General features: G+C 55.4%; 1 protein-coding gene across 4 annotated transcripts; it reads left to right on the top strand.

Moving 5' to 3' along the window:
* The first annotated feature begins 2,138 nt into the window (after window positions 1–2,138).
* Window positions 2,139–8,941, top strand: Ucp2 (uncoupling protein 2). Of its 4 annotated transcripts, XM_052762360.1 has the most exons (8): window positions 2,139–2,262; window positions 3,032–3,193; window positions 5,597–5,818; window positions 5,964–6,174; window positions 6,994–7,188; window positions 7,271–7,372; window positions 7,979–8,159; window positions 8,544–8,941. In XM_052762360.1, the coding sequence occupies exons 3-8, from the start codon at window positions 5,693–5,695 to the stop codon at window positions 8,656–8,658; spliced, it is 930 nt and encodes a 309-aa protein (XP_052618320.1). In that variant the 5' UTR covers window positions 2,139–2,262; window positions 3,032–3,193; window positions 5,597–5,692; the 3' UTR covers window positions 8,659–8,941. The 4 variants fall into 4 exon arrangements, with proteins under 4 accessions (XP_052618320.1, XP_052618324.1, XP_052618321.1 ...); XM_052762364.1 differs by lacking the exons at window positions 2,139–2,262; window positions 3,032–3,193 and adding an exon at window positions 4,847–4,894; XM_052762361.1 differs by lacking the exons at window positions 2,139–2,262; window positions 3,032–3,193 and adding an exon at window positions 4,928–5,037.
* Window positions 8,942–9,757: the final 816 nt, after the last annotated feature.

Here is a 9,757-nt window from a genome sequence, read left to right as displayed (position 1 = left end):
AAGACAGGGTTTCTCTGTGTAGTCCTAGAATTCGCTCTGTAGACCAGGCTGGCCTCGTACTCAGAGATCTGTTTGCCTCTGCCTCCAAGTGCTGGAATTAAAGGTGTGTGTCCACCACTGCCCAGCTAGTAGTTTTTAAATAAACCAACTTTTGCCAGGCAGGAGGCATATACCTATAATCCCAGCATTGGGGAAGCTGAGGCAAGATGTTTGCCTCAAGTTTATGGCCAACCTGGACTACATGGCCAGTACCAGGCCAGTTAGGGCTACACAGCAAGACCCTGTCTTAAGAAAAGGAAAAAAATATTTAATTCAACTTTAAACAAGATGTGGTAGCAGCATTTGGGAGGCTGAGGCACAAGATCATAAATTAAGGGCTACATACTGAGGCATGGTTTCAACGGGTCTTTTGTTTGTTTTTTCAACTTTATGTCATTTTAAATATATATATTCTTAAATATTATAAATAAAAAATCTTTATTTTTTAGCTACCAGAACAATACCTTGGTATTCAGGCTTTGGGATCCATCTGGATCTCCCTCTCCACCACAAATTCGCCAAGAACCCTGGCGGTCCCTTCACCACAGCCAGAGTCAGAATCCAGAGCAAAAGACCAGCCAGGTGACTCCAGCCACAGTGAGGGAAATCGTTTTCTGCCTTACTTTCTGTATCCTTGTTTCTGCTTTGGACGGACAGAACATTATCTACCTGGTTTCCAAGTGGCCAGAGTTTAAGCCGGAGTGCGCCACTGTGTGCCATTAGGCAAGGGATTTCATCTCTTTGGATTTGGTTTTGTTGTGGGGTATCCACCGGAGAAGACTGCTCAGACCGATAAGCCAATAGAAAGCCTTTGTTAGCTAGCTACACTGGGTAGCTATCCCAGTGTGGCACTGAACCTTTCTCTGGGTGAGCTTTTAAGCACAAAAACGGTTTGCAGTTGACATACTTCAGTTAACAAAAACAACCAGAAACAGAACGACAGAAGCCGAGAAACAAGGTTAGTCTATTTAGAGACTTCGAAGAACTGTGGACTTTGATGGATTAGGTCTTTATTTCCATTTTGGCTGGTGGTGCTGTCTGGGTGCTCAGCTCCGTTCTGAGTTTTACAGCCTGAATGGTACTTCCATCATGGAGTCAGCTGTGCTAAGGTCTGGGGGCCTGGTACAGTTCCTGTTCTGGAAAATAAAGGTTAACGACAGTTTGGACGGGTTGTATGAGGTGTCCTCGCCTAGCTGGCACATAGTCATTGCTTTCTACACTGGTTCACTCAATCCCCTCCTCCCACTGCACTTTCCATAGCAGCCCAAACCAACTTGAGCCTCTATTACAGTATATTCGGGCCCTTGGTTCCCGCTTCCTGTTCTTAGGGCGCCTAACTCCTAGGCAAGCAAAAAGAGTTCCACGCCCTGAGCTAACTTCTTTAAAGCGAGTCTCTGGGGCAGACACGAATCAAAACAAAAGAAGAAAGCCGGAGAGTACCAAAGCAGGAACACAGTCCAAAGACCAACTGAGACCTGCTTCCTCCTCTCACAATGCACATTAGTCCCGGACACAGGGCTCGAGTGTTGTTTTCGTGTCTGTCACCCCTACAAGTTATCTAGCTGAGGTCCGGTCCACCTGCTGAGTCTGTCATCCCCGGGCTCGGAATGCAGCAGGCCGGGCTCTGCCCTCTCCCTTGCCGGGCGCCGGCCTGGCTGCGGGCGGTGCACAGAGAGGAGGAGGTGAGGCCGGGTGCACTCGCCCCACCCCAGCCGTTAGGTGCCCGGGTCTCCAGGGACCAGACGGGAGCGGCGCAAGGCGGGAACGCCAGCCTCACCCCACCGCCGCGCCCGGGTTGGTTCCGGTCCCTGGAGCCCGCGCTCCGCCCCGTCCGCAGGTGGCTTGCAGGGCGTGGGGGTCGCGAGCCAGTCAGTCTGGCTGTCCTTACAATGAGAGTGGAGGCCTGGGGACCAGAGGCCGGGACCCTCGGGGGAGACCGGGGGACCCACACGGCTATCTGCCCTCGCGGAAGCAGGGGTGACACTAGACGCCCAGACAACCATAGATGGAAACTCCCCCTCACCCGGGAGAGTGGGCCACCCTGGCTCCGCCCCGGCCACACCACGCCCCGACCACGCCCGCGAGGCTTAAGTTCTGCAGCCGTGGGTTCGCAGCCACTGTCAGCCCCGCCCGCAGTGCCTTCGGATCGAGCGCTCCCTGGGCAGCCGTCACTCGCCCGCCGTCGGACACAGCCGCCCCCACTCCGTGTTCTCCTGCGGTCCGGTGAGCGTGGCCCCAGCCCTGCGCCGGCCTCACCTGTGCCTTCCCTCTCCATCTCTCTTTGCCCTTTGATTTCCCTTCCCTGGAGTCCTAGCCTGCCTGCCCTCTCTCGTTCCTTTCTGTCTCTTCCCTCCTACTGTCCCTTTGTTCTTTGTCTCTGGCGTCCCTTGGGTTGTAGGTTAGCCTTTATCCATCCACTCCTTCCCCTCGGCCCCGATGCACACAACCTGCCTTTTGGTGTGGGGCGTGTGTGTGTGAGTGGGGGGAAACGACACACACAACACACACCTTCCACGTCAGCGAAGACCAGACCGATTGTCACCAGGCTTCTCTGGGCCATGTGCCCTAAAGCCTGTTCTTGTTTCTGGGGTTGTTTGTGCCTGGAGGAGGCCTGGAGATTAATTGGCCACTGTCAGACTCTCCAATCTGCCCGAGGCCAGAGGTGGGAGTAGGGACACCGAGGGCCTGAGCCTGCCTTATCATGACCGCACACAAAGAGCACAATGCTCCACTCAACAGTCAAGAGACCGTTTCCCAGCACAGCGAGGCTGCCTATCTACACAACTGTGGGGAAAGAAGTTTGGAAATCACCCAGAGTGTGGGAGGAAAGACTCCTGAGTCCACCCCGCTCTGCCCCAGGGTGCACTTAACTAGAGCCCGGCTGCCCTGAGTGAAACGGGCCTTGTGTGGCAGGTGACCCGTCCCTTGGAGGCTGTGGTCCTGCAAAGAGAACATCCCTTTCTAAACGTGGCTTCTTTCCTCTCACCCACAGGACACATAGTATGATCTTTAAGAGTTCCGTCTCCCAGCCACTTTCTATGGAAACCCGCGGGGATCAGGCCATGATAGCCACTGGCAGCTTTGAAGAACGGGACACCTTTAGAGAAGCTTGATCCTGGAGGCCTCAGTGTGAGACCTCAAAGCTCCGCACCAGGTAAGAGCCAGGCTAAGGAAGCCCACTGTCCTCTCTCGGGCCTGGGGTCTAGGGCTGCAGTCAGCAGGACCATCAAGCAATACCCTCCTCCACCCTAGCAAGTGGCTCTTCACAGTTCAGTAAGCACTTTCGTCATCCTGGTCAGCTTCTGGCCCTCAAAGATGGCGGACTGCGGTGTCTAAAGGCAGAGCCTAACCCAAGTGGGAAGGAACTGGTTCTGGGTCGCCCTGGCAGTCAGCAGCAGAGGGGGCAGGAGTTTATTGGGTGTTTGGTTGTGTATTTGTTTATGTTTTGTCTTCGTGTGTGTGTGTGTGTGTGTGTGTGTGTGTGTGTGTGTGTGTGTGTGTGTGTGAGGGCACGTGGGTGCCAGGGCATGCTGATGGAGGTCAGAAGACAGCTTCTACCACATGAGTGCCAGGGATCAGACTCAGTTCCTCGGACTCAGTGGCAAGCAGCTTTTCCCATCTTGCTGGTTTGAACTTCCCTTCTTTGACCGTCCCTGTGAGTGAGATTAGAAATTGGGTGTGAGTTTTTTACTACCTACAGTGGTTACTTGTCTAGTCCTATAAAACAGGTTTTTTTGTTTTGTTTTTTTGGGGTGTGGTCAGGGTCTCACCACACATCTTTGGTTGGCCTATGTAGCCCAGACTGGCCTTGAACTCAGAGATCTGCCTGCTTCCCAAGGCCAGGAACTAATGGCATGCACCACCATGCCTCGCACGGTTAACTCTCTAGGCCTGGGTTTTACTTGTAGTAGGAGCTTTAGTACAGATGATCTTTGCCTCTATACCCAACCCTCAAGGGCCTGACCTTTGGAAACCCCTAAGCAGCATTCACAATGGCGGCCGAGCCACATGTTTTTGGTTTGGACAGCAACTGAGACTTCATCTTTCTGGGTTTCACACCACGCTCCCCTTAGCTTGAGATCAGGCCGAAATGCAGTGGGCTCATGCCTCATGTCACTGATGCTTAGAAGAGGTCTGTTCAAAAGCCTCTCAGAACTGTTTAATGGGCGTGAAAGGGTTTCCGTTGTGAAGGGCCCCACCAGAGCCTGGCACTGAGAAAACAGGAGGAGAGGAGGAGAGAGGCACTACAGATCAGAACAAACGGAGCAGCTTTGGAGCCCGCAGACATGGTTCTGAGCTTCCTCGTCTAACAGGGAGGGCAGCTGCCTCCCGGTCTGCTCTCAGGATTTCTCAGGGTTCTGTGCGTGTAGGAGCAGTGGAGTCAAAGCGTGGAGCACAGCCGAGGAGGAGAAGGAGGTGTCCCCCCTGGGGAGTCGAGAAGCACCTCCACCCTTACAATTTGCCATTTGATTCCTGTCTCGCTGAGCCCCAGGGGCCGAGACTCAAAGGCACGTGAATCTGGCTTTGCCCCAGAGGTGCTCTTGAACCCGTTGTTCTGGGGAGTCGCTCTGATGGCCCTGTTTGTCCCAAGCTGTTTTGTTTCCATGGTTGTCTGTGTTCACAGGTGACTACCACCACATCCTCCCTCCTCCAGCCGGGGCTCTCCTCCTGAGCCCTGGTAACACAGGCAGCCAATCAAGCTGGCCTCCGAGCGGTTGCTCCAATGAAATCAGAGAAGTGAGAGCAGGGCGAAGAAGCAGGTCACCCTCCCCCACTGGGAGCTGGGCTCACTTCCTCCTGGGGCAGTGAGTGAGGAGGGTGGTGTTCCAACTCTCAGAACAAAATGGAGCTTCAGGTTTCCTGTATCTATGTCCTCTGTGCAGCTGTGACCTGCACCTCCCATCCCACCCCCGAGAACTGAGGATTTCCCTGCACTGGGAGAAAACAAACAGACCTCCTGGCTGCCCCGGGTCTCCTGGCCTTGCCCTGTGCCTGCCAGTGAGCCTGGAGAGGGTGGGCAGTGCACCTCTGTGAACCTGCACCTGGGGACGCAGAGGGCCTGAGCTGTGGGGGCTAGCAAGGATGGAATTAACATGTCTTCCTTCCTTCAGTAATTACATACCAGCCCGAACCTCCCCTGCCTAGGAACCCAGGACAAAAGCCTGTGGGGTTTGGCTTGCCAGGTCCTGCTCTGGCAGAGCTTTCCCTCACTTCTGTCAGCCCTGGGGATAGACCCACAGAACGGGAATGTGGCCCTGCTCTTTGCAGTCTGTGTCAGCAGATCGGGAGCCGGTCGGTGGCTGTGAGGCGGTCTCAGGATGACCCGGAAGCCATAGTCCCTGCACTAAATAAGAGGAAGCCCTTCACAGAATCTCGGCTCCTTGGCAGGAATTGCTTCCCAGACCCCACTTGACTACTCTTGGAGCTCTCCCAGGGTTTCCCTCCTGGAACCCCTGAGACCTCCTTGGTGCCTTTAGGCAGGGGTAGGTAGTGGTGAGCAGGGAGCGAGGCCAGGGGATGCTGTGACTGAAGGGCTTCTTCTCTTCTTTTGGCTTAGATTCCGGCAGAGTTCCTCTGTCTCGTCTTGCTGATTGAAGGCTCCCACTTCTCCAATTTTTCTCCATCTTCTGGGAGGTAGAAGGAAATCAGAATCATGGTTGGATTCAAGGCCACAGATGTGCCCCCTACAGCCACCGTGAAGTTCCTGGGAGCTGGGACAGCCGCCTGCATTGCGGATCTCATCACCTTTCCTCTAGATACTGCCAAAGTCCGGCTGCAGGTGAGGATGACAGGAGACTCCTGGTGCTCCCTAATCTGCTCCCTCCCCGGGTCAGCCTCCTCGGGGGTGATGAGGAGCCTAGAGCTGGCAGGAGATGGCAGAACCATCTGCCTGTGCCCACAGCCACTCCATCTTGGCCTTTCAGATCCAAGGAGAAAGTCAAGGGCTAGTGCGCACCGCAGCCAACGCCCAGTACCGCGGCGTGCTGGGTACCATCCTGACCATGGTGCGCACCGAGGGCCCCCGCAGCCTCTACAACGGGCTGGTCGCCGGCCTGCAGCGCCAGATGAGCTTTGCCTCTGTCCGCATCGGCCTCTACGACTCTGTCAAACAGTTCTACACCAAGGGCTCGGAGCGTGAGTGTGCAGCCAGGACACAGCGGATGAGTGGGCCTTAGTCTGAATAGCTGAATGGCTCCCTTAGGCTTCCCAAGACCCCTGGGAGGATCGGAGGAGTGGAAGTGACCCCGGTTCCTTGTTATCTGAGCACCAGGGCTGTCTCAGCTCTGAGCAGGGTATGAGCCCTTGATAGGCTCACAACCACCATGGCAGTAAGTGGCCTCCTGGGTCACAGACAGAGAAACTAAGGCTTGAAATGGGGGAGGGACTGGGCCAAGGGCACAATGGAGAGACGACAGCCACACCCTCTGGCCCCCTCAGCCAGCATTCTTTCATCTCCTAAATGTGCCCTCCTTGGAGGGGAGGGAGTTGAGACAGGGTCTCACTATACCGCCCTGGCTGGCCTGGAGTTCACATGGCCGTGAGTTCACTGCCTCAGCCTCCCAAGTGCTGGCATCACAAGGATGTATCACCATACCTTCCTAAGGTCAGGAAACTGGGCACCGAAGACAAGGATGCCTTTCCCAGGATCACACTGTAGGAGAGGTAGAGCTCGGCTGAGAGCCTGCCTCTCAAGTCCGGTTCTGCTAGGAGAAGTCACTTCTCTTGGTCGTGGGTTTCACATTTGTTAAATGGGACTGACTGATTTTCCGAGGCTGCCAAGTAGCTTAAACGAACACATTTGAGAAAGGACTGCCTCCGTTTTGTGTTGCTCCTTGTTATACCCCTGTGAGGGCTTCGTAGAGCAAGAGTGGTCTAGTGGCATGGCGGTCGGGCAAGAGTGTGGTATACCTGAGTGCGCGCCATGCTGGCCACTGACCCCCTGTGCGCCCACAGATGCAGGCATCGGGAGCCGTCTCCTGGCAGGTAGCACCACAGGTGCCCTGGCTGTCGCTGTGGCCCAGCCTACCGATGTGGTAAAGGTGCGCTTCCAGGCTCAGGCCCGGGCTGGCAGTGGTAGGAGATACCAGAGCACTGTGGAAGCCTACAAGACCATCGCACGAGAGGAGGGGATCCGGGGCCTCTGGAAAGGTGTGTGCTGGGTGTTGGCTTCCCTGCCCTCCCCTCCCCTCTCCCATACCCTGGGCTCACACACGCTCTCCTCCCTCTACAGGGACCTCTCCCAATGTCGCCCGTAATGCCATTGTCAACTGTGCTGAGCTGGTGACCTATGACCTCATCAAGGATACTCTCCTGAAGGCCAACCTCATGACAGGTATGTTAGGGTCAATAAGAACTGTCTAGTTCCCTGAAGGCCACATCTTTTCATCTTCTTAGCCTTTTGCTTATAGAGTTTATATTTCTTACCATTCAAATTCAGCATTCAAAGTGGGGATGAAGACCCCACTTTGCACAAAGAAAAACAGGCTAGATTGGCCAAAAGAATCTTTTAAGTCCTCCTAAGAGATCCCAGCTGCTATCTGTGTCTTTAAAAGCTCTCTCCTTAAAACTCTTTCCCTCTGCAGTGATGGGTGAGGGCTGGGAGGCTAACAGCCTTTCCCTCTGCAGTGACGGGTGAGGGCTGGGAGAGCTAACAGCCTTTCCCTCTGCAGTGACGGGTGAGGGCTGGGAGGCTAACAGTCTTTCCCTCTGCAGTGACGGGTGAGGGCTGGGAGAGCTAACAGCCTTTCCCTCTGCAGTGATGGGTGAGGGCTGGGAGGCTAACAGTCTTTCCCTCTGCAGTGATGGGTGAGGGCTGGGAGAGCTAACAGCCTTTCCCTCTGCAGTGACGGGTGAGGGCTGGGAGAGCTAACAGCCTTTCCCTCTGCAGTGATGGGTGAGGGCTGGGAGGCTAACAGCCTTTCCTGCTGTTTTGTGGCAGATGACCTCCCTTGCCACTTCACTTCCGCCTTCGGGGCGGGCTTCTGCACCACGGTCATCGCCTCCCCTGTCGATGTGGTCAAGACGAGATACATGAACTCTGCCTTGGGCCAGTACCACAGCGCAGGCCACTGTGCCCTTACCATGCTCCGGAAGGAGGGGCCCCGAGCCTTCTACAAGGGGTGAGCCGCTGATCCCCCCCCACACCCAACTCCAGGCCTTACAGGAGGGAGAGAGCCCCCTGGAAGTGAGATGCAGCCACATGTCACACATCCCATAGTTGCTGTCACCTCTGTTTTTTAGAGGTCAAAGTGGGGGTTCGGGCTGGGGGTAGGATGGCTCAGTGGTGGAGTGCTTGCCTAGCAGGCACTGGGTTCTGCCCCCAGCACAGCAGAACTAGTGAGCTGGGTACTCGGGATTTTTGCTCTTGGGCACAGAGCTGTGGGGCTCTTCACCAGATCCTCTCAGTCTCCTTTGAGAGAGTCCTTGGGTTGGCTGGCTGGCTAGGCCCAGTGGTAGAAGCAGGGGGTGGAGGTACCTCCATGACTTGTGTTTTCTCTCTCTAGGTTCATGCCTTCCTTCCTCCGCTTGGGGTCCTGGAACGTAGTGATGTTTGTGACCTATGAGCAGCTCAAAAGGGCCCTGATGGCTGCCTACGAGTCCCGGGAGTCTCCCTTTTGAGCACCGCCTGCTGCAGACCTGGACCCCGCTTCCCTTCCCTGCCCTGCCCTGCCTTTTCCTTCATCCTCTGCCCAGCCCCACTTCCCGGTCCTTCGTTTCCCTCACCTCCCTTCTCTTCCCGCCTCATCTCCCTGTGCCTCAGTGCTGATGGCCCCACAGTGAGAATGCCTGACACCAGCCAAGACCCCAAGCCCTTAGTCATTTTAACAGTTAAACCCAGACCCCTGTCTTTATCCCCAGCCCAGCTCAGCCAGCCTTCGCCCATAAAGCAAGCTCAACCGTGGTGTCTTCTATCTCTCATAAGCTGTGTATAGAGGTCTTGGGCCAATGGGCCTCTTCAGCACCTTGGCAGGCAGGGGAGGACCCTTCCTGTGACTTTGAAAAGGGATGTGACCCACATTCCACCTCCAGCATCGGGGGAGGGGCTCGTGGGGAATCTAGTCCATTCCTCCAGATGCAGCCTAGGCTGAGGTAACGGTGGAACAGCCGAGGGAGACAGCAGAGCCTTTGCCCGCCCCGCCCTCGTGGGCCCTGTAAGCTGTCACTCAGCACCTGACGCTCTAGAACTGCCATCCCACCCACACTGGCCAGGCCTGTTGATCCGCACAGTGAAAGTACCTGTGTCCCTCCACATCAACTTGTTGGGAGATGTAGAGAAACTCCAGAACCTTCCATTCTTTGGGGCTTGATTTACTCTATTTCACACATAGTAACCCACCTCCCCATGTCATAGACCTGAGGGCAAGTGAGGCTGTCCCTAACAATAATCACACCCTGAGGCATGCTCTGAACCAGGGGGGCAGGGCAGGCCTGACCCCTTGAAGGATTGAGCTCAGGCCCCCTGGAAAACATCAGCCTGTAGGGATTTTGTTCTGTTTTGATGTTTGAGACAGGGTCTCACACTGTAGCCCAGGCTGGTCTGGAACTCATGACAATTCTGCCTCAGCTTCCCAAGAGCTGGGATTACAGCCACCATATCTGACTTCTCTTGGAAGTCTTACCCTCTCCCAAGGTTGGCAACCAGCCAAGGCTTAGGTTGTCCGGGGATGTCACTTTGTCCTCTTTCCAGCTGTCCTCAGGCAGGAGAGTGAGGCAGGGC

Source organism: Peromyscus californicus, unplaced genomic scaffold (assembly GCF_007827085.1).
Source record: "Peromyscus californicus insignis strain IS unplaced genomic scaffold, ASM782708v3 Scaffold_4__1_contigs__length_199733344, whole genome shotgun sequence".
NCBI lineage: Eukaryota > Metazoa > Chordata > Mammalia > Rodentia > Cricetidae > Peromyscus > Peromyscus californicus.
This window is presented reverse-complemented; position numbering and strand designations above follow the sequence as displayed.

What these genes read in the sequence shown, in the direction of transcription:
- Ucp2 (XM_052762360.1), top strand. Translation starts at nt 5,693, where the DNA reads ATGGTTGGATTCAAGGCCACAGATGTGCCCCCTACAGCCACCGTGAAG. An exon ending in GAAGGCCAACCTCATGACAG is followed by an intron (nt 7,373 to 7,978) that starts GTATGTTAGGGT and finishes GTTTTGTGGCAG; the next exon opens with ATGACCTCCCTTGCCACTTC. An exon ending in CCCCGAGCCTTCTACAAGGG is followed by an intron (nt 8,160 to 8,543) that starts GTGAGCCGCTGA and finishes TTCTCTCTCTAG; the next exon opens with GTTCATGCCTTCCTTCCTCC.